General features: G+C 36.9%; 1 protein-coding gene across 13 annotated transcripts in view; it reads left to right on the top strand.

The window, feature by feature from the left end:
• The window catches only part of dmd (dystrophin), a 2,688,357-nt gene that overhangs the window by 1,738,821 nt on the left and 924,360 nt on the right, over nucleotides 1–25,176 (top strand). For all 13 annotated transcript variants that reach the window (XM_051926236.1, XM_051926244.1, XM_051926242.1 and 10 more), the window contains one exon: nucleotides 18,230–18,331. In XM_051926236.1, the coding sequence (XP_051782196.1) occupies nucleotides 18,230–18,331 (102 nt within the window). The remainder of the gene's footprint in view (nucleotides 1–18,229; nucleotides 18,332–25,176) is intronic.

Below are 25,176 nucleotides of genomic sequence, written 5' to 3'. Positions count from 1 at the left end.
TCATGCCATACTATTGCTGACCTGTGAAAAGCCCATCAATTCATCACTCTATTTACTGAATCTGATGATTCCAGTCTCAGGGCCTGTGAAAAGTAATCACTACTTTACATTTATTGCCATAACAATGTCAGCTGGATGAAATTTGATCTGTTGACTCTCATACAAATAAATCATCAAAACATTATTTCCCAATTGACCTCAAACAACCAATTTAGCATGAGCACGCTTAACGTAGATGTACTCATCAAATTATTGTAGACTACTCTTAAGATTGAGATGTTAAGATCATGCATCTAACAGCTTATGGAAAAGTGCAAAAATGAATTCTTTTAGTCCTAGTCTTGAGTGACCTAACCTCTTTCAAGACTGAAGGATTGTGATCAGTGTGGGCAGGACGTGACATCTCAGAAAAGATCTTAATGATTCTACATTTTAGTCTGCGAAAAGCAAATTGAATCCACAGTGGGAGGTGGTAACAAATTCTTTTAGCAGTGGTGCACAGCGCTCTTTGTAGCTGCTTGCTGGGAGAGATTACCATACTGTGATGGAGAAGGTCAAACCTCATAAAAGTGCTGTACAAAATAAAGGTTGATCAGTTGATGAGCTGAATGACTCATTTTTGCAACTGCTTGAAGGCCATTTTGAAATGTGGATATATCTTGCCTATGCATCTATAGGAGCGGCAATCTTTAACACATAGTTCATTACACAGAATATATCTACTTGAATTTAATGAGAATAAAAATGACAGAGGAAGAGAAAAGTATTAATCTTCACATAATGATAAATGACTGTAATTGCTACTATAATAGTTAATCTTCAACTAAGAAAAACCTAGAAATTTCCGTTATAGAATTTTACTTAATTGATAATCTGTATATGGGCGGCACGGTGGCGCAGTGGGTAGCGCTGCTGCCTCGCAGTTGGGAGATCTGGGGACCTGGGTTCGATTCCCGGGTCCTCCCTGCGTGGAGTTTGCATGTTCTCCCCGTGTCTGCGTGGGTTTCCTCCGGGCGCTCCGGTTTCCTCCCACATTCCAAAGACATGCAGGTTAGGTGGATTGGCGATTCTAAATTGGCCCTAGTGTGTGCTTAGTGTGTGGGTGTGTTTGTGTGTGTCCTGCGGTGGGTTGGCACCCTGCCCAGGATTGTTTCCTGCCTTGTGCCCTGTGTTGGCTGGGATTGGCTCCAGCAGACCCCCGTGACCCTGTGTTCGGATTCAGCGGGTTGGAAAATGGATGGATGGATGGATAATCTGTATAATAAGGAAATTAGAGAATATTTATTTTATTTTATTTATTTATTTTTTATCAAAGTGTTCAAAACTCATGTTAAAACAAACCAGGATTAGCCTTTAGTTACCTATAAATATGAGAGGCTGCTTCTTTAATGAGCAGAAGGAAACAACATTAATAATAATAAATCTTGAAAATTTTTACATTTTTTATATAATTTTCAAAAAGATTGCCAACATTATTCCAATTTTATATTGTTTTATTCCCTGTTACATTAGGAATGTTTGCTATCATAAGCTTTTTTTGCTTTTTAAACATCCATCCATCCAACATCCAACCCGCTATATCCTAACTACAGGGTCACGGGGGTCTACTGGAGCCAATCCCAGCCAACAAAGGGCGCAAGGCAGGAAACAAACCTCAGGCAGGGCACCAGCCCACCACAGGGCACACACACACACACACCAAGCACACACTAGGGACAATTTAGAATCACCAATGCACCTAATCTGCATGTCTTTGGACTGTGGGAGGAAACCGGAGTGCCCGGAGGAAACCCACGCAGACACGGGGAGAACATGCAAACTCCATGCAGGGAGGACCCGGGAAGCGAGCCCAGGTCTCCTTACTGCGAGGCAGCAGCGCTACCACTGCACCAATATCTGTTAAAAGAGGCTTATAAACACTAGATGCACCATTTTCTAGGAATTTAATGGATTTTACTTCAATGCCATATATTTAACATTGACAAGAAATATATCACATATGAAGCATTACAGAAGGAGACTTGACATTTATTAAATGTTATTTATTGTAACTGGTACAGATGTAACACGCCTCTATGCTAGGCATAAAAAGACATACTTAATCTTTATTTTATACAATAGTAGGCGTAGATTATTTTTCCAGGCAAACTTTACATAGAAATATATGTTTTGTTCAGTTATATAAATTAATATATTAAAGTCAATGTAAAACAGCAGTTTGTGACTAAGCATAGCTCTGTGCATTCTTCTTCAGGGAAGTGAAAATTACATTTTTTTAAAATGAGGAATCTAATAACAATGACAGTGCTGACAAGCTGCAATTGCAGCTCTGGAGCAATGTGTCAAGAGTGAGCAAAGAAGGTAGAGATGTAGCCATTTTGGATAGATCAGTCTGCACCACCTGAACCAGCCGGACAAGTGTTTACCAAATGGGTTAAACATGATAAAAAGAAAGAAAAAGAATTTGTCATTCTTTATCATTCAGAGTGACAGAATGACCACGGCTGTTAAAAACCAAAATGGTAAATCATAAATGACCGTGCAGTCCTTTTTGGCACTGTCTGCCATTTCATTATGTACTTGTCAGCAAAGCAGTTAGTAGGGGAGAAGAGCAGTGGCAGCCAGTGTAGTAAAATTGTGGAAATTGAAGGAGCACCAGCATTGCATGAGGGGAAACCGCAAGATACACACAGAACACACAATGCCTTCTCTCCTGTCTGTCAACCTTCATTGTGTCAAAAGTTGCATGGTGATGTGAGCCAGTGATGCAAGGCTTGATGACCACACTGATGACAAATTTTTCTTTCTGTCTGCCAGGGATTTGTATAGGGAGACTGAGATACAGTACGCATAGGTCACATAAATATGAAAGACAAATTGAATAGATGCCAGTATAAAAAACTGAGGAATTATATAAAAATGGATGAAAGGAACACAAAAAAAACACAAATGGAATATGTTTAAAAAATGATTTATTGCCAAAAGTAGATAAAAAATATATGCTCAAGCAAGTCTTCAAGCTCAGTAAATGCATGATTTACCATGAGTTTGAACACTGAGTTAAAATATAACTGAACAAGAGTAATAAAACATGAATGGTTTCTTAACAGTAAAATAAGTGAGGTTTACAGTTCACATACTTCTGATTAAAATATCCTCTCTTCATAATATTATCCTAACAGTTTGAGGGTTGAATCATTTAATCTATTAGCAGCTTGAACGACAACATTATTGTACACTATTCCTGAACCTGAAAAAAATGTAACTTTAGATTTTCTTTTTTATATGAATTCATTCAGTCATCTCTTTATTTTCTGGGCTTGCTTTATTCAGTATAAAGTTACTGAGGGTGAGGTAAGTGCTAACTCTGTCACTGGTGAAAGTCACAAACGTAACCTCTAAGTTGCTAGTTAACCAGACAGCACAGCCTTGAATCGGGAGACAAAACTATGTTTTATTGTTGGAAGGCTTTTGGGGGCACCTTTACTTAAAGCATTAAACCCCTTTTATCAGATACACAGGTTCTTTTTTTTGTAAGCTACAGTTATAGGCTACACCTCTGTCACTACTCCTGTTTCTAAATTCATAATATTAACCAACCTTTTTGGATATACAGTTGACAGTTGTAATGCACTTGGTCCCAAGACTATATAGTCTACTGACTTCAGATTTCACCTGGGTATGACTGTACTGTAGCTTATTTCCTACACCCTTGATTGACCTATTTAAGAAAAGAACTAATTTTCCCAGCTGTCAACAGAATAATTAGAATAAAACGTACCAGCAGAAAAGCAGGCTTAAGAAGTTTTAACCTGTAAATATTCTAACTAGTGCCGTGAAACAAAAGCAAAAAGAGATAGCTTTTAGCATCATAAAACCTGGATTGCTGTGTAGTTTTGAAAGCAGGTTAAGATCGGCAACACATTAAATTAATGTAATGGCGATTACAGACAGCCCATAGTCTTACTAGCTACACAAAGTCTCTGCTTAGGTCATCATTTCTAGTTAGCTGTCTCCATAGCCAGATCGTCATCCCATCTGATTTTTAGTCAGCTCCCTCTGTGACTGTTTCTCACTAGCCAGCTCATCGTTTGACTTTTTATTGTCCTCTTATCACTAAGGTGCTAAAACTTGGCTCTCATTCCCCAGACTTTCTTCCTGGAATGGGAGGGGTTAATGTGTCTAAAGTCTCCATTATATGAGCTTGTATAACTAAAACAATTAAAAGGTTGATCCCCTCCTATCCCCAACACACATTTCATAAACATTTTCAGCACCTAACAGAATCTCCTAAAGACTATGGGGATGTTAGTGGTGTGTGTGCGCGCGCGTGTGTGTGTGTGTGTGTGTGTGTGGTTGGGGAGGTTAAGTAAACATCAAAGAAACACAGCTGTTCTTTTCATTAAAACCCAGAAAAGAAATGCCTCTTTATACTCTTTTCACTTAACATATATAGTTACTCGTGAGGAAACTTTATTTTTTTTTAAATATCCATTTCAAACTTATTCTTGTATGTCTGTAGTACTAGGTTGTTGTACCGTGTTAGCCATCTTACCTGAAGAAGGGGCCTGAGTTGCCTCGAAAGCTTGCATATTGTAATCTTTTTAGTTAGCCAATAAAAGGTGTCATTTTGCTTGACTTTTCACTAAACTTATTCTTAAAAGATATAGCATGCAATTATAACAATGCCAGATATTACAAATACACAGCAGCAAAATGAACATTAATAATGTTTCAGAAAACAAGTGAAATTAGGCAGTGACTCTGTCCATTTTTTCTTTATATATTTTATTTTAATTTTGGAACATTTTTAATTCCCATTACAGACGGGTCTAGAAAACTGGTGTAAGCATGTAGAGAGTGTGCAGAAAGAATTCACCAAAGTATCGCACCTGAGGCCAAAGAGAGACAATGATACGAGCAGCATATGCCACCTCCATTATGATGGAACGAACAAGTTCACATCTCTTATAATGTGTCCGAAGCATTTAGTTTGATTATCAACCCAGAGAGTGGAAATATGTTGCATACCGTGTTTCCCTGAAAATAAGAGACTTAGTCTTATATTAATTTTTGCTCCAAAAGATGCACTAGGGCTTATTTTCAGGGGATATCTTATATTTATTCATGTACAACAATATACATTTATCCAAATACAGTCATGTTATCTTCTTCTGGAATATCGTCATAACTCTCCACATTCAAACCCTGAATTCCAGCCTGAATTTTTTGCTACTCCAGCTACTTTTAGGATCCTCCAGGATCGATGTGCGCATTTCGATGTATGATGAATGGTTCGATGTGGTGAAGCAAAATGCCGACATACAAATGCATTCGTGGTGCTTTGATATTCAAGCGTCGCATATTCCTCAAAGTAATGACACGATGTATTTTAAAAGTCTCACATACCATCTTCTGTGCTTTTTTTTTTTGCACCTTCACAATACCATCAGAATGTACGGCGGCATATTTGAGCCACAGAGTAAAAATATAAGGACATAATGAAAATGCCTGTTTTGTGATTAAAGTGGAAATTTCGGCTTTAAACTTGAAATGTCCACTTTAACCTCGTAGTTTACTTTATCATTAAAGCAGACAGTCGTAAACATCATCTTAAAACCGACCCAGTTGTAAAATCGCTATGCGCTTCTGGGGCTTCCTCCTGACCTGACAGCAGCGGCAAGCAGCATCGCCACACAGAACACATTAAATTTGTAATATTCCAGCTCTCTGCACATTTAGAATTCTTAGATTTATACTTGACATCACTTTCATGAAGAAATGCCTTAAAATATGTATGTTGCATTTTACAGATAAATCGTTAAGTTTGTTTAAATAATGAATACTGTTAATAGTTACACATATGGGGTGACATGGTGGCAGAGCAGTAGCGCTGCTGTCTCGCAGGGAGTCACGTCCCTTGTGATCCCTGCCTGGAGTTTGCATGTTTTCTTGTTGGGTTTCCTCAGTGTGCTCAGTTTTCAATCCAAAGACATGAAGGTTTGATGATTTGGTGAAGCTACAATGACGCCAGTGTATGTGCGTGCTTGTGTTCACCTTGCGATGAGCTGATGCCCCGTCCATGGATTTTGTTCCTGTCTTGTGCCGATGCTTGCTGGAATGGGCGCATACGAGAATTGATGGATGTAATCATTAAACATCCATTTCAGAGATATTGTGGTAAGGTGTTCTTGGAATTTAATAGATGTTTCGGGCACACTCATCGCATCCCGTGACATATAAACCTGGCCTTAGGTGCCTTACTTTTCAGCAGACGATCTTGACTAGGGCTTATTTTTGGGGTAGGGCTTATATTACAGAGCAGCCTGAAAATCATACTAAGGCTTATTTTCAGGGAAACACTGTAGTTGGATGTACATGTAATTACTACACTGTACTCTGTACACATGACAATACTACTACTAATTGCCAGGCACTTTGTACCTTAGAGTAATTTTGACAAGAACAGGCCATTCAAAAATGCTTGTGAATCGTATTTATCTAATTTCTCAAAAATAATATTGAGTCAAATTTTGTATGTCCCTAAAAGTACCACTCTTTACCACACTATCTGGTAATTCAGTATCAGATAATTACTCTCCAACACATTCAATACTAAAATAGCAATGAAAACATTTAGTAGTTACTTCTTATAGGGGGTTCGTTAGTGAATAACGGCATCAGAATATGATATCTGCTGTACAGTCAGTTCTTAAGAATCCGTTGACTCTTAAGGCAAGTGAAACTTCAACATTGGTTTCAGCTCTAGTTGAAAGGAAGTATGAAATACGAGAGTGGAGAAGAGTGGAATTACCACGCACGCATCAAGTGTTTAAAGCAGTGAGGAAGTAACAAGAACCTGCATTCAATCTGCTTCTTCTGTAGCAGAGCAAGTTAGACAGATTTTCAACATTCATTTCTTTATTTTTATTTCTTTGTTACTCTGTTTGTTCTTGCCTTAATTGTTTTTTTTTCCGCTTCTCTTAACTAGGGGCAAATAAGACAACAGTGTTTTATTGTTTCAACACACATATACAGTACTGTCTGTGAGAATTAAGAGTCCTTGGTTATCAATTTCTACAATGGGCCCAGAAGAAGAACACAAGGCTAAATGAGACAGAGTTTTATTTGAATGTGTGCAACAACAATAATTTGCACGTGACAAAGCAGTGTGAAAATCTGTCAAACATCTCAGGCTGCTGCTGCTTCCAGTAGACTCTCAAAGGGACAGCAGAAGGCGTGACAGCAAACAGCCGCCATTGGGAGGATAGTCCATTGCAACTCACACTCATATACAGCCAGACAATTTAGCATCACCAGTAACCATGACAGTATGCTTTTTACATTGCACTAGGAAAGTGAAATTTCAAGACAAAATACATGCAAACTGGGGTCACAACAATGTTATGTCACAATTATGTATACCACCATCTTACCCACTCCAGGTAAACAAGATTTGAAAATATTAAACATACAATTGTAACTTAAATAATACATGTTAAATCAGAGTTCAAATAACTGACAAAGTGTCTTTTGTAAGTGGAAATGCCCAGAAGACTGTAGTCTACTTTGTTGTTTCAAAATAAGCTGTCACATTTCAACTTCTCACTGGCATAAAGTATTTCTGTAAGATTTGCCAAGAGTACAGTTTGACCTTGCTATTTACTTAAATAATTGTCTGTCTGTGTTACTTCTTGATGATCAGATTAATGATCACATACCCACTGGGTGACTTTACTTCTGTGACTTTGAAAGGCTTAACATTTCTGTGATTAAATGCTGAAGCTAGGTTAACATGACCACCGAGATACAATATTTACACAGAATTAGGCAAAGAGCCAGAATCTCTGCATATTTTTGTGTTATGTTAATAAATCATAAGGACACACTGTACATTAATGATATAATTTATTCATGTCTGTGCTGTTCATTACGTACAGTGTGAATATTGTTTGCATAATACCATGTCTTATACTTGTATATTAGCTTGCACATTGTGGTTACTATTTTGCATGATGGTTGTGCATTTTATGTTTTATGTTGCTGACAGACATTTTCTTTGGGAAAAATCTATCTATCTATCTATCTATCTATCTATCTATCTATCTATCTATCTATCTATCTATCTATCTATCTATCTATCAGATCTGACCTACTGTACCTTCAATTAGATAAGTAAAGAAATGCAAGTTTCCTATCACCTGTTCAGGCTGGCAGCAAGAAATTCTAGATCAGAAGGTTCAAAACCTGTAAGTAGTTTGTGTCATGGATAGCCCATTGAGTTGACCTTAAATTGTTTCTCTTTAGTCTGCTGTGAATTAGTTGTTACATTTTGTTTGCCTCTTTTATTTCATCTTTACGTATACACTATGTGCGCATGGTGCTTTGATAATGTATTTAGAATGCAAAATAGTATTCCAATGTTGCTAAATAGTAAAGTATACGTGCACATCTTGTTCTAACCAGTTAGTTTATTGCTAACTTGCATGCTCAAAAAGAAAATGTTTATAAACTAAATTAGTTTTTTGTCAGCAGATATCTTAAAGAGCTAAAAATGGAATCCTTGCTGACCATAAAAGTTTTCAAATAGCACACATTAATAATTGACAGAGCCACCATTTTCTGTAAAAGCAGCTTTAAGAGTTTTGGAGTAAGCGTTTATCTCGTTTATGGCTGACGACTAGTAATGAGTGAACTCTACGGAATACGATTTGCCATGAGTTTAGCGAAATCACATAAATGTTTGGGCGGCATGGTGGCGCAGTGGGTAGCACTGCTGCCTCGCAGTAATTAGACCTGGGTTTGCTTCCCGGGTCCTCCTTGCGTGGAGTTTGCATGTTCTCCCCATGTCTGAGTGGGTTTCCTCTGGGTGCTCTGGTTTCCTGCCACCATCCAAAGACATTCAGGTTAGGTGCATTGGCGATTCTAAATTGTGCTTGGTGTGTGGGTGTGTGTGCGTGCCCTGCGGTGGGCTGGCGCCCTGCCCGGGGTTTGTTTCCTGCCTTGCACCCTGTGTTGGCTGGGATTGGCTCCAGCAGATCCCGGTGACCCTGTAGTTAGGATATAGCGGGTTGGATAATGGATTGATGGACATAAATGTTTGCAGATATTGCTGAATTCTGCAAAATACATTGAAGTCATAGGGAAGAAGGAACTATCCTTGAGGGCTACAGAAGTGTCTGCTTATTATTATGGCCAAAAATGTGATCTGAGCTAAGAGGCAGCAGTGCTAACCACTGCACCACTGTGCCTCAAACAACAAAAGACACAAATAGAATGATAACCACAAACAAAATACAACAAATAGCCACAAACTAGCAATAACCTAAAAATATATAAATGTATATAAAGCAGTGGCATGAGCCTAGATTGTTCCCATGTTTGAAGTTGCAGCACATCTTTTTGTCTCTGTGCAGATGCTTTGCACTTTTTTTCCCAAGAAGGTGGTAGCAATGCCTTGTAAACAGTACCTAGTGTTTCATTATTATTATTATTATTATTATTATTATTATTATTATTACTAGACATTAAGCCCATTACAATAACGGACGCTAGAACAGTAGTCCATGAACATTAGTAGGAACAGTCCATATTAAATGGCAACGGACCTTTTACCTCATTAAATTTTTTCCGTAAAATGCCTGTATTTTTCTCAGACAGCATTACTGGCTCTGTTGTTCGTAATATGCGTTTAATTTTCTGTCACAACAGTGGGCAATCAGCAGATTCTCCCCAGCAACTGATGTAATGTGCGCAAAAATAAATCTACTTTTAAAAGTCATCATATTGTAATATCATGAAAATTCGTATATTTAGGAAAACCCCTTCAACGACTGACACTGTACACTTTACCAGGCCAAGCTTCTTAATTGCAATTCTGACATCCTCAGAGTGAACACTTGTACAACAATGGGAAAGCTGGTCTCCACGTCTCAGTACCCGATTGGATTTTTAGTGTTTTATGTTTTAGGTCTTACCTCATTTACCGAAATCCGATTGGATCTGCCGTGCGATATTTTATAGGTCCCGCCCTCTCTGTCTTGTGTTGATGCATCAGGCGGACTTTGAAGCATCTGCTTTGAAGCATCGCACCGTGCCCCATGCATGCGCATTTCACCAGAAGACACACACACACGGACACTGGATGCACACAGGGGTTTTATTAAAGAGGATTATTATTATTATTTCACAGGGTCACATATGTTTTCTTTCTCAGGGAGGGGGAGAGCTCCTGTAAGGGTTGTTTTGAGATTGTAGCAGGTTACATAGCTAATTATGCATGCAAATTAATCATGCACCACTGCACGGTTAACAGACAGGGATCAGTGTTATATGTCCAGTGGTGAAAATTATAATATTCTCATTATGGTCACCTAAATGTGTACCTCTCAAATGAAAATACTGGAAGTTTATAATGCATGCAGGGTGGATGGTTGGAGTACTGATCAGGTGGTGACATCATGCTGCTCAGCACTGATGTTACAGTATGCCTGCATGAAAGTTCTGCACATTTCTGTGATGTCACGCTGGCCTCATACAGCATCATGGGGCTTTTGGTATACGACTGTTTGTCTAAGCCAGCCGCAGGTGGAATTTACAGTTAAAATATTTGATGAGTAAAGTCACTAGCAGACACAGCATATTCACTGCGAGAAAATGTTTTGGTGAATTTCACTATTCAAAACTACCAAGGACAGAGCTTATGCCCTATAATATTGCTATTTTCAAATTCATGCCATATATTCTTGATTGTGCTGATGTGGGAGTCCTTCAAAGATCCCAAACAGTAGAATAATATTTCTGTAGGCTCCCTGTATAAGTGTGTGTGCATGTGTGAGTATGCTAATTAATGGACTGGCAAATTGCACGATTTCTGCCTTGTGAGCATTGTTTTCTTGGGTAGTTCCTCCATTTCACAACAACCATGAAATGTAAAGAGAAAATTTAGATAATTGATTAATGTATGGATAAATATACACTGAGTAATTAAAACATTTTTCCAATACCTTGATCAAAGTACTTTGTTTCATTTTATCATGCCCTCAAACTGTAAAGCATTTAAGCTTAAAATTTAAATTTAGCTTCAACACCCACCTCATCTCTACTCCATTCTATAGTGTATTTCTTTGAACTATGACACTTCATTTATTTATTTATTTTGCATTTTGCTTTATTGACTTTTCCTGGCCCTTGATTTTAATCTTGATTTATCAATGTGCATTAAAAGTGTAAGTTGCTTGTTTGTCAAACACACAAAAATGGCCACACTGACTTTCATAAAATGTTCCTGTGTATTTCCATTTACCTTAACACTGTGAAGGCGAGGTGCGAGTTAAGTCGTATCTGGATTAACATGTCAAAACACAATATACGATATAACTCGTATCTCAGTATACAGCCACTATAGACGCTGCCAGATTACCTACTACAGTGCTGCCTTCCAGTGGGTAGCCATAGATTTTTTTTTTTGTTATGGTAATAGCTTGCGGAAAATAATGCTATAAATTGACATTCCATGGTTATGTCTTTGCAAAAAATGTATAAAGCTGCTGATATTTTGAAAACAAGCAAATTTGTTACAAGGTGAATATTTTAATGATAATGACAATGATCGAGAAAGTGACAATCAATTGAATGACGTGGAATCTGAAGGCTCTGGTACTGAGCTACAAAAGGTGTTGTGTGCAACAAGCATTGACAGTGCAAAGAAACGCATTATATTCGTGGCACATGTGCTTATAAGCTTGCACTCTGCATGGTGCTATGCTTCTAGGACTCTCTTTCAAAGGGAGACTTTTAGTCATGTTGCTGTATGGTATGTGTTTTTTTGATGCAGAACTGACTAGAACCAATACCATCCCTTTTGTACCCGTGGCGGAAATAATTACGAGAGAGATATGGTATACAAAAAGAGATATATGTATTTAACTTGCTTTAAAAGATAACATTCATGCCCAGAATACAATGCATATACCTGTATACATACTGTACATATTCAAGCCGGACAGAAGCCAAGGGAAATCACAGCCAAGTGGGATAATGTTGACAATCACATCCAGTAAGGAATGTCAGTGGCAAAGTGAGATGCTTCTGATGTTGTGCTTGGTCCTCATCATTATAAACACTCACATAATTACATATTCATAGAATTCATGTCAGATATGGGCAACTGCCTGAAGAACTGGCTGACTGTTAATACCTTCACCTGTTCTCATCATTTATCACAGACTCTGGGTTTTTTTAAGCATATTGGTCAAGCAGATATCAGTAGTTTTTAAAATAACCTGCTTGTGCGTCCTTCACATGTTTTCTGCCCATCTCTCTGACCTGACTTACAGCTGTCTTTTGTCCATCTCTCTGGCAGTCTGCCTCTCAGTTGAATTGCATGGCTTTGGGAAATAAACTTCACAAGCTATATTAGCATATACCTTCTTGGTATAGTTGCTGGTCTAAATAAAGTTATTAACAGTTTCTTTGCATTTGTTACAGAGTTACTGTTGATAATAAACCATTGCTTTCTGATACATTTCTTTATATTTTTTTGTGAGTTTTGATTGAATTCATTATTTATCTTATATGCATAAACCTATACAGCAGCAACCTGGTAATAAATGGTCCAGCATTCAGTGTGTTAAAATAAAGACTATATAGCATATCAGGGAGAGGGGCAACCCAAAAATCACTGCCAACGCGGTGACTACAAGAGTGCTCAGGGGCTGACAGGAAGATACCATTATCAGCACATACCAAAGTAGGATCTATGACTGCAGGTACAGTGTTTAATTGTCAGTTAATTTTGATAACAATTGTAATGTCTCACTGAAATATAGCTTTTGTCTAAGAGTACATCTTTGTGTCTCATCAGAGGTTCTTATAGCCATGTTGAATGTGCAGGTTCTACCTGTTTATTTTTATGTAGATCCTTTTTTTGAGAAATGTATGGGTCCAAAAGGGGCAGATGGTGCTCTCCCCTGTAATAATAAAGAGACCTGCCGCAAAGTCTATGAACATCTGTGAACCTACTGTAAATACTTTCCGCAGTCTATAGATTTAATTATTCACAAGTCTTCCATTACACTAATATGGGAATAAACGTGTATTCGTGAAAGCAGACTAAACCTGGAAATACAAAGCGGCATGATTCCTGGTTGCAGTCTAGCAAAGAGTTATAGCAATTATGGAACCCAGTCATTCAGAAAAAGAACAAATTCTCAACACATGAGAGCAGAGAAATGTATAATTATCAGAGAGATTTTGTAGATGAAGAAATTGACACTAGCATTTCAGCCTGCAATGACAAAAGGGTCAAAATTTAAAAAACATTTGCCTTCTTACCATAATTCATTATTTAAACATATTGGGGAGACACTGGGTACTTGGGCTATTTGTGTATATTTTATAACAATGCTCAAAGCAGCCTTTTTGACTGTTTTTTTTCAATTAACTGTTTTGTGTTACATTTTCTATCTGCTGTTAAATATAACACAGGCAAAACCTAATTGAAATTTTCTTGAGTGTCAATTTTTGTGTTTTATTTTAACATATCCACAAACAGAATAAACTGAAATATCCATTAAATTAGTTTTTTTATTATTTTCATCCATTGTTTCAAGAGTTTCAAAAAGATTTCAAAGTAATACATTTTCAAATAACTTTTTATTTTTTTTTATGACTAACAAAAGCAGCCCTTTATAATAGAAAACCCACTATCTAATGTGAAACTTTTAATTTGCTTTAATTTTGTTTTTTGAGCAATGATTTAATTATAGATTAGTTTGTACATTAAATGTTTTAATGACTACCACTTTTATTAAATAAATCTTTTCTACACCTTTTGTGCACTGTATTATTCTTTTATACAATACTATTCCTGTTAATTATAATAATCAAACTCATTGAAAGAAATGTGGTTTTTGGTGTCAAACATTTCTATTCTTTTAAACAAATGAAAAATAAAGAGAATCCATATAACAATTGATTTTTATTTATATAACAAGTTTATTTCATCATCTTTTCTGATTTATTTCAGTACTTTATACAAATGTAGACTTGGTAAAATTAACCTTTGTATAGTATTTGCCCAAGTTGGAGTGTTTAGGGTCATTGCTGCTGCCTCATGAATACAACATTCTTGGTTCAAATGTGGTTAAAGTCTATGTGGAGTTTTCATGTTCTTCACATGTGTGCATGGGTTTTCCTCAGGGTACTCTAGTTTTTTTGACTGGTGGTTACAAATTAGCTGATTGTGAATATTCGTATGGATGGGTCAAGTGATGGACTGGAGTCCTGAAAGGGTTGATTAATACCTGCCACTCAGTTCTTTCAGAATAGGCTCTGATCCTCCTTTACCCTGTATTAGATTAAGAGGGTTTCAGAATATAATTTTATTATATACCATATGTGAAAAACTTTAAACCTGCTAAAGGATTGCGGTAGAATGAATTAAATATATTCTCTTTTTAAATCCATACAATTTATGAATGCTATGTTTTAGTGCTCCATGATGTAGGGAACCTTGCTGCCTCAAAATGCTTAGATTTGTCTAACTTTTGGTGGGAGTTTATTCTATACCTTTGTTCATATGCAGTTTTTATTGCCCTCTAGTTTCCTTAAAACATAAACATTTAGGATACTTTGGCCCACCTTCTGCTATTTGTTGTGAATATTATTGTGACTTAGAAAGGACAGGTTTCTCTTTTAGCTCTCTATGGCTTTGTACCAGATAGAGGAGGTTATAAAAAGTGGATTTGACATTCTTTAGTTATCTATTTTCAGTTAATGGATATAGTGTTGAGACATCTGGAGGAAATAGTGACATAGAACCCTAAAGTTTCACCCCATAATTCCAAAATTCTGGTCCTAGCACTGTGGGGCTTCAAGAGGTTTGGTTACTGGTTGAGGGTCTGAACACACTGCTATAGCACTCTCTGCTTTATTCTTCCATGAAATCCTGATGATGACATAACCCACCATGAACTTCTGAGGCTAGAAAAAGCTAAGAGCTTACGCCAAATTAAAGATTTAGTAAGTTTCACTCTCTCTGCTCAAAGAAATCTCACTACAGTACATTGTTCAACAGTAGTGCATCTATGTTAATTTGACCTTGGCTTCAATTAGAATCACAAAAGAAATTCATTAAGAACAAAATTAGGTCACAATTGTCAATGGAAAACAAAAATCACTAACCCATTGAGGGTCAAAAATTGTAATCACAGGCTGATCTCACTTGTGTGAATTTCATCACAGCAACTCATAATGTGACTCAGTAGTGTATATGGCCATCACGTGCCTGTATGCACTCCCTACGACATCTAGGCATGCTCCTAATGAGACGGCAGATGGTGTTCTGGGGCATCTCCTCCCCGACCTGGATCAGGGTATCAGCGAGCTCCTGGTCAATCTGCCGTGCTGTGCCTGTTCAAATTACCCATAAGCCATCACAAATGTGTCAGCTTCTATCCATTGCGTTTACCTTGCAATTTTAGTTCCTCTAATAAATATATAAGTTAATTTAAGTTAGTTAGTAAATAAAAATAAATAAACAGAAAAAAGTAATTAAAAAAAAACTTTCTCCGAATAAATAAAGAAGAAAAAATATTTAAAATGTGAGCCTTACAGATGAATAACAAATAGATTATATACACTTGATAAATAGTGCACAACTTTTCTGTTTCATAGGAAATGCTCTGAAATTGCTGAGACATATCGCATTACTACCTTAATTTCAGGATTCTGTTTAAAAAAAGGACAAAAATTCAAAAAACATGCAGTATACAGTAACTCTTAGGTTGCTTGAAACCCCTCTCACCTAATCTGCCTAGCAACCAGATGGCCATCCATGCATTTGCGTTAGTAGCAGCAGTGGTGAGGACATTGAAAACTTTTGAGATGACAGCATGCCACTAAATTTTCTAATTGTGGGAAACACTGCAAGTAGTGTGGTAAAGAGTTGGACTTTGGATCTTGACTTAATGATATTGTGGACAATCTCAGTAATTAGGATGTACGAGTGCCTTGGGCTCCATGGCCTGATCTTGTCATACTGGTTCTAATGTTCTATGGCTTTTAACTAAAATTAGTACTGGAACATTAGATACTTCTCATTTGTGTAGCACTGTTTTGGAGAATGTGATTTGTAAAGCTGTATGTTCCAATAACTAACTTTTCTTGGTATGGTGGCCTTGAATTAACAAAGCTCAGAGGAGGGTGTCACAAGATAGACTCTGTAGATTGTGTTACTACATACTGTAGTGCTGTAGTGTGACAAAGGAAACTAACACCTGGAATAGAATCTGGGTCTCTGGAGCTATGATGCAGTTCCATGTTGTGTTAATAATTACATGCAATCATATGCCGTATATACTTGCAGATAAGTTCTCCTGCAGATAAGTCGGGACTTGATTTTACCGTATAATTTCTGGTATTTTATAATGTCGGTTGTATAAGTTGAATGTGAAAAACTCACGCTATTGGTCCAAGAGATTATGATATGCTAATGCCCACCTGAGAGAGTAACCATGGAGCACACTGCCTTTTTTTCTATGTATTGTGCCTACGTGACCTCATGGTAACACCTGAACTATTCCGAAGTGACGTTTGCACTGATTTGTGTTTTTTGTATTTCACACCCTCATACACCTTTATCGTAAGAGCATCCCTTATCTACGATGGAGCGTTTGATCAGAAGAAAATATGAAGCTTGTTTTAAATTAAAAGTCATTTTTGAAGTGGCAAAAGAAATTGGTAACTGCACTGCTGCAGCAAAATTCGATGTGTCTGAGAAACTGGTACAAGAGTGGAGGAAGCAAGAAGATGTGAAAAAAAAAATTAAGTGTCATATTTTTGAACGGGCGTATAAGTCGGGGTCTGATTTTATGATCGATTTTTCAGGTTTCAAGACCCGACTTAAATAAATAAGTATTTTCCAACAGAATTAATTAATTTCATTAAATTAATTCCCTAATGTGTTAAAAATTCAGGTATTCTTATTGTATATTAGCCACACAGACTTAATAGTCATGGATGTTGGACTCAGTATTTTTGGACTAATAAAAGAATGTAGTGTGCATTGTCAAAAAACATTTAAAACACTCGTGCATCATATAATACAAATTTAACATTTAGTATATAATGTTTTGGATTTTATTTTTTTAAACAACAAAAGTGATATCAATTTTTTAATGAATTCTGGGCAGTAGCTGGAACAGAGCAGTGTCTTGGCTTTTGTCAGTGCATGAAACTGTGCTTTAAGTATTAAAAGAGTACAAGATGACAACCACCTTGTTTTCACAGTGTTGACCTTTGTTAGACCTATGCACTCATCAATGTATTACTCCCCATCAGAAATCATGAATCAGCATCATTCTGTGCAAGAGTCCCCCCAGCCCCTGCAAATAAATACAATAGACCTTTAAATGGCAGCATGCATGGCCTGCTATCAAAAACTTATCCAAGCAGAACATTTGTGCTGAATATATGACTGAAACAAATGAGGCATTGAGGTAGGACTGTGTACAATGCACCACTCTGGAGTTTCATTAGGAAGCAATTGAGTGGCACATTCTTGAAGGGGACATTGACATCTCTTGGAATATCATAAATCACTGTGTGGAAGAGCTGCATGAGAATTAGGAATGCACAGTAAAAATTATCCATATTATTTGAGTAAGAAATATTGTACTGGTTCATTGACTTCATACTCTTTTCTCTTTGCATTACACTGTTGTCTTCTGCAGCAATAAGGACTATTTGCCAACACTTTCTAACATGACTTGTTTTCATTAATTGTGTGAATTAGTCTGTCTCTGCAAATCGCTGCTCTACACAGCTGGATGAAGAGAAAACAAGTAAAGTTAAAGCCCTACATTTTTATTTATTTCAGCACATTTGCCAGCAGTTGCATAGTTAAAGTGCAGTATTGTACAACAGTAATATTTTCAAAAGTTCAGGAGTCCTTCATTCATGTTTTGGATACACACAATGGTGTGAGCACCATTGTTTTCTGCACTCTAAAAGAATATGCTGCCATATTTGTGAATTTCAAAATAGGTATAACAAGTAGAGTAGGTTAATTTTTGTTGGTATTTTGTTTTTCTGTACCTCATGTTAACAGTCAAATAAGCAGAATGTAAGAAATTTTAGTAAGCATGATACAGTAGCCTTTTTACATATCTTTGAAGTACATTTTGAAATCAAATATGCAGTAATTTTTTTTTTCTTTTTCTTTTAGGACACTGAAAACGCTGTTAAGGCCAAACAAGCAGATGTGGATGGGATCTTATCAACAGCAGATCACTTATATAGGGAGAAACCCCTCACTCAGCCAATAAAGGTGATTAATACTTAAATAATAAAATAAAATGATTTGACTGTAGTTTTCCCCTCTAAGGTGGAAGAAGTCCCACACATTTCTGCCATACAGAGTTGCCCTTAATCAAATAACACCTTCTTAGTCATTACTTTGACTAAATAGTATCATTCAGTACAGTGATTAAGCTCTGTGCATTGATTTTCTAATCGTGCTGCGTACTGCCTACAAGGAAGAGCACCATATGGTCCAGAAGAGCAGTAATTATTCCTGCAGCTACTTGTAAAGTAATAATTACTTCTATGTCAGGATGATCTGTCATCTATCAAAATATATTGGCTAGCTGATTGTCTTCACTACTTGCTTAAATATTAGGATGAGGAATTCTGGAGTCAGTAATTGAATACACTGAGTATACAACAGGTATACCGTTTTAGGGCAAAAACTACAATCTACAATTTCTACACACATTAAAATGAAAAAAGAGATGAGGCAAAAGTATGAAATCTTATGGTTAAATTTGGTAAGGCCTGTCATTTTTATTTTTTCAGTATTGTTTTTATTGTGTGTGTGTATGACACTCCATGGAACATGCATAATTTGTTGATTGGTTCTGTGAACTTAGCATCAAAGTGAAGGTGGCTCTTTCTAAAATCTTAAGCTTTTATAAAAAAAATATATAATGCAGTGTAATTAGTTCAGTTGAGATTTATTGTTATGTATTTATAATATTGTATAGTAAAGCTCTCATGTGCACTGTTCACCACAACACTGTCACTTTGTGTGAATTGTGCTCCATGGGCTATTTACAATGCCAACACAGACTGTAATAGGTGAAAAGTAGGTGGCATTCAGGAAAAAATGATATTGTTTGAACACGCACCTCTTATCTGTTGTAATAAACCATGGTGGAATATAACCATTGAAGGAACAGAATTGTAGAGACAAAACCAGAAAAATACACAGCTGGTAGCTTCACATATTCAGCACATCTGGGTGTGGTTGGGGTTTTGGGTTTGGTTGTGTCACCCACAATGCTCACTGCAAGAAAGAAGCACATTCTTACCTCAAGAATATAGTACCAGAAATCTGAGATAAAATGTGTTACTTCCAACTTACTTTTGTTATCACAAGCACACCTCAGAAACGAGGAGGGCTAATTTTCTTAAATGCAAAACTTTGCTGTTTCAAAGTGGATGTGTTTTGTAGGTTTTAAGGCTTTTATTTTCATGTTGGAAAATAAGAACACTTCTCAAATGGGAGTTGTGCAGGATCGAACTCATGACCTTCTGATTCCCAGTCAGCGACTGATACTGTTACGCCACGGAAGCAGCGATAGTTAATTCATATCAATGTCTCACACTAAGGCGGGTTTTTTTGGCGGTGGCTTTTTTTTGTACCTTTTGTGAAAGTGTTTCTTTGATATTTGGACTTCAGGCTTCATACATTATATAGTTTATGCCTACATTTTGTCAATTGCTACTAGAATATATAACACGTTTCTGTTTTAACAATGTGTTTACACAGATTACTGTAGAAATGCAACACATATGAAATGCGTGTGTTTCAAATAACAATCTTATTATTTCTACTCTAAAACTCCACTTCACTCCCAGGTAATCAATCAAGGCAAGAGCTGGGAAAAGCCTGTTTACGTTCTAAGTCGTTGGGGGGATGGAATAGCCAGCTGCTGGCAGCTTGTCTTTATCAGTACATTTAGATGACAAAAGACGCTGGCGGAGAGGTGAGAAAGGTTTTAAGAAGCGATTTAAGGTGGGCCGGATATACGAGTTTTTTCGTAGGCTCTGGTAATTCTAGTGTTAACCTCTATTATAAGCACAAGTGCAGGCTAGGTATTTTAAATATCTAAACAGAAACAAAAAGGCTTCACTTTAGAATGCATTTTCATGTGGCAAATTAATAAATACAGTACCATAAATGTGAAGAAATAACTTTTTTAATTTTAAAAATGATATACAGTATAAAATGAGGCTCATACAAAAATATGTCACACTGAATGGCTGTGAACCCTGTCACTAACTTTAAAGTTACTTTATTATTCTGTTACAAATATGTTCTTAGGTTTTTCAGGTAAGGGAGACAGGTTTTCACGGTAAGTTAGCTATACTAACTATGCATTGCAGAATGATTTTCTTGCAGTTACAGTATAGTCACATTTACCCTACAAAGTTTTACTGTGAGTCCCAAATTGGATCTTCATATGGAAGGAGTAGCTGATTAATAAACTTACTAGACACATGTGTTAATCACAAAGACATGCAGCATAGCAAATATCTAATTATTTATTCTTTTTTAATTTTTATTACTCTAGTTTCAGTTTCCTAATTTTGCACTACAAGCTAGGCCCATCTGAACTTGTCTGCACTTGGTCATTATTTTGTCTAGAGTGATTTCTGTGTCGTGCCCTGTTGTGTCTGAATAAGCCATGGATTAAATGTCACCGAACAGAACTGTGAATGTTTAAAAATCAATTGATAATTGAGTGAAATCAGAGACTTGTTTGCCTTCTTTTCAAACTTTTCAAATTCTCTGTTTACAAACACAGCTTGGATACTCACAGTGCATGTTTACTATGAAATGGCTCAGAAAATGGAAGATTGGATTTACTGCTCTCAGAATTCTTACTTTCAAACTTTTCATCATTGACTTTAAAACATTTATTCAGGTTGATGTAGAAATCAACAATGATCAACACAAAAGTTCTTTCATGATTTTTTTTTAAATAATTTTTTTCCTATTGCTCCCTGAGTAATCCAGGGTCTTTGGTATCATTTTAAAAGTATTTAATCTTTACCTTAACTAATTCCTAAACACAATGGTTTTGCACTAGCATGTTTAATTATAAATGTATAGATAGGATGAACTAAATATAACTACCATTTATTTTACCATGCAGTATATTGTTTTCCCATTTTAGCAAATTTTATAATAAGAAAGATATCAGTGCAAGGTAAATACCACTGATTATATTTTTAGCATTTTTATATTTGACGAACAATGTTTTTGTTCTCAGCTCCTTTAATCTATATTTCATTTCCACATTCACATATTGTGCAGTGCATGTGAATGAGATAATCTGATTTGTCTCCACATGTCTTTAGTGTAATATGAAAGGTAAAACTTCCTTTGAAGTACCTGTCAAGTTATCCTACTACCTTATAACAGTTTTGTAAACTGATAGCACATTCACTTTACCATTTCTGTCAGATTTTGAAGCGCAGTCCAAAGCTCATTGCCATGATCAGTCACTAGATATATTTCTGATAGACCTTGCTATGTTTTTATCTCTCCTCAAAAGTAACTACATCTAATATACTTGCCCATCATTATTAGTAATAACTTTTTGATAAATGTCAAGTGACAGATGATTTGACAGTGTTGCAGATTATTTTGCCAATTTTACATCATTAGAATAGAATAAATTAACTTCCCTTCCAAACACAACACCCATTGCCTTTGGAATGGAGTGTTTGCTTCATCAGTTTATTATTTCTGGTTTAATGAAAACCATTTTAGCAACTCAGAATTTGGTCACTCATTTTAGCATAAGGTAATTGCCATGGACAAGAAGACAAGAGGTCAATTACAGTCTGCCAGCTACCATTTCCTCAGATAAGAGCTGCAAAATGACAGTGTCATTAGTCATTTTTTAGTTTCAGTCACTCAGAGTTAGGCTAGTTTCAGCTTGTGCACTGAAGCAGCTGACAATAAGAGTTTCTCTAGTTTGAATATAGCTAAAGATTTGTTTCTATCTTTTACAGTATGTTGCATTTCCGTTTTATGTAAAATATAAGAGGTAAATCTAGCATATGTCACAATGGCATGCATTTTTCTGTAATATGAAATTTGTGTTTAAGAATATGAAAGGTTTTACTAATTAAATGCTTAAAATACCTTGAGCCCTTTATGATCTTTTTGCCTTGGTATCTGACAAATTAAAACTATCCTAGTTCAACATCCAAGGGTTAGAAATCAGACCGCTAATAAATATACATACAAAACAGGAGTTACTGAGGTGCTGATTCTTTTCTAGCCTCATTTCTCTCACTCCTTCCTTATAGGGAACTGCAAAACCAAGTGGATCTCACATGTGCTAGAAAAAAGACCATCCAAATGGCACTAAGCCCTCTCTTTGTAAATAATTCATTTTTATATGCATATTATGCAAATAAGCTATAATAAAACCAAGTCCATTATATATATATATATATATATATATATATATATATATATATATATATATATATATATATCCATCCATCCATTTTCCAACCCGCTGAATCCGAACACAGGGTCACGGGGGTCTGCTGGAGCCAATCCCAGCCAACACAGGGCACAAGGCAGGAACCAATCCCGGGCAGGGTGCCAACCCACCGCAGGACACACACAAACACACCCACACACCAAGCACACACTAGGGCCAAATTAGAATCACTAATCTACCTAACCTGCATGTCTTTGGACTGTGGGAGGAAACCAGAGCGCCCGGAGGAAACCCATGCAGACACGGGGAGAACATGCAAACTCCACGCAGGGAGGACCCGGGAAGCGAACCCAGGTCTCCCAACTGCGAGGCAGCAGCGCTACCCACTGCGCCACCGTGCCGCCCTATATATATATATATATATTTAATAAAAAAATCTTAAACATTTACATAACATACCTTAAACATTGCAAGCATGATTCGTTTGTGTAGGTGTATGTGTGCTGTATGTAAATACAAGTGACATTTTTTAAGTCTTCTGTGCTGAATTTCAAGTGAAATGCTGGCTTATCGAATGTATTCCCTGCAGGACAGTATTCACTTCCCTTCTCAGGAAAGCTAGGTAAGAAAGATCGGGGCCAATTAAGTTGTAAAGGTGACTTACCTATGGAAACCATGCCTTGTAGCTTCCCTGAAACCTATGACATCATCAAAGCTCTATTATGGAATATATTCTACTGCAATCGCCAATTTTGTGGTGTCTTTGTGAGGCTTCAGCCATGTTGTTTGTGGTTCCTATGGAACTGCCACCCAGATGACTTGGGGATCATATGATAGGTTGTGAAATCATGCTCCACGTACATAAGATGGTGTCACATAGCAGTAATTATGTTAATGTTGGATCTTATTGAAAAAATACTTATTTTCAGCTAGTTAGGAGGAAAAAAACACAATTTAGTTTAGGACTCTGTGCAAATATCTCCTTAGTTAAAATGTTTTTCCTGTTTAGTGTTTTGCGTTTGGTGTCTTGGTTTAGTTAAGATTCTTCAACCTGTTTTCTGATCTTGCCATTGTCATTTCCCCCAGGTACTTTCCATTCCCTGGTGCAATCTTTAAAAAAATTAAACTTTTCTAGTCTCCTTCAGTTTTATGCATTTTTATCCCAAAATATTTCATTATAGCATTACCATTTGAAGCTCCCTTTTCTTTTGTGACAACTAGGAGGCATTGTAGCACCCCAGACCCTAAATACAACCTCACAGACACAAGTCCTGGTATAAATAAAAGGTTTATTGACAATAATATCTTACAGAAAGGCACCAAAAATGGCACATGCAAGCACAGTTCTCTATTTCTCTTTTGTCTTCTCCCACAGACCCCAGCAGGACTGCCCCAGCATTCCCTGCAGGTATTTGAATGGGTTCCCGAAGCCTAGGGATGCTGCCATCTAGCAAGTTGGGAGAGATACAGCTTTGAAACGGAGATTCCCCTAATCTCTCTGTTATATTGGCCTCCTGGCCAGTTAAGAGAATTGGGACCAATCCTGGCTGGCATGCCAGCCCACTTTTTATTTATGATTATATTGTACTAACTGTGTAAGCCCATGCTGTAAAAAGCCCGGGGTCCTAGAAACCATTGAAATCGTCAGGAAAAAAAATTGAAATGTAGTGATGTCAGGTACTTGAAAGGAACAACTCTGGGCATCTCTCTCCTAGGAGGATTCGTTTTACCGACTTGTTCGCATCATTTGTGCATTAGGGGCGGGAGGAAAAGTAAAAGGGATACCATTTTTCTGATGTTAGTAGCTAAGCGACTTTGTCTTTCTTCTGAGGTTTCATTTTGCTGACGTGCTGGTCTTGCTTGTGTTATTAGCAGCTAAACGAGTTTTCTGTTTCCTCAGAGGAGGAGCCCTTACCCTGACTCCACCTCTCACTCCTAGGCAGACGCACACACTTCCATGCGTAGACGTTTATATATAAGATTATATGTCTGCCTCATGGATTCAACATACCGAGTGTGCATTTCACAACTGATTGCAGTTTGTTTGGATTTTGCAAATTCTGTGTGTGTTTCCTGCCAGGGCTGTGAATGCTAGATTAGTTAATTATTCTCAACGAAACCTGCAGCAATGCAAGTGTGTGTGCATGAGCGTGCCTTGGCATGGACTAGTACCTTGGCCAGTGTTAGTGTTTACCTTGAGCTTTGTGGTACTGCTCTAAAAGACTTTGTGTGTACAACAACAATTATACAAGGCTGGTTTAGAGTTTCCAGTTAACCTGATAACCTGTGAGCATTAACAGTCCCTCACAGACAGCACTCCAATAAATAATGTCCGCCAAAAAATATATATATATATTTTAGAATTGAAAGTAAAGAAAAATTTAAGCCATCAGTGAATGGAAGGCTTTTACAAAGATACCTTGCTAATTACTATTCCAGAGGATAACAGTGAAATTATTCTGTTACATGTTTGAATGTGTTATTATTTCTTATTAAAACTATCCATGCACCTTTCCTCTTGTTTTGTAACCCTCTTACTCATGTCAGGGTCATGGGGAGCACCTCTCCAGGCAGTGCTACGTGAAACAGGGGGTCCAACATTGAATCTTTCTACCACTTTAGGACACATTCAGTCACTCACAAA

The sequence above is a fragment of the Erpetoichthys calabaricus genome, chromosome 4 (assembly GCF_900747795.2).
Source record: "Erpetoichthys calabaricus chromosome 4, fErpCal1.3, whole genome shotgun sequence".
Lineage (NCBI taxonomy): Eukaryota > Metazoa > Chordata > Cladistia > Polypteriformes > Polypteridae > Erpetoichthys > Erpetoichthys calabaricus.
Note: the sequence above shows the minus strand (reverse complement) of the source record. Positions and strands in the feature narration are given on the sequence as shown.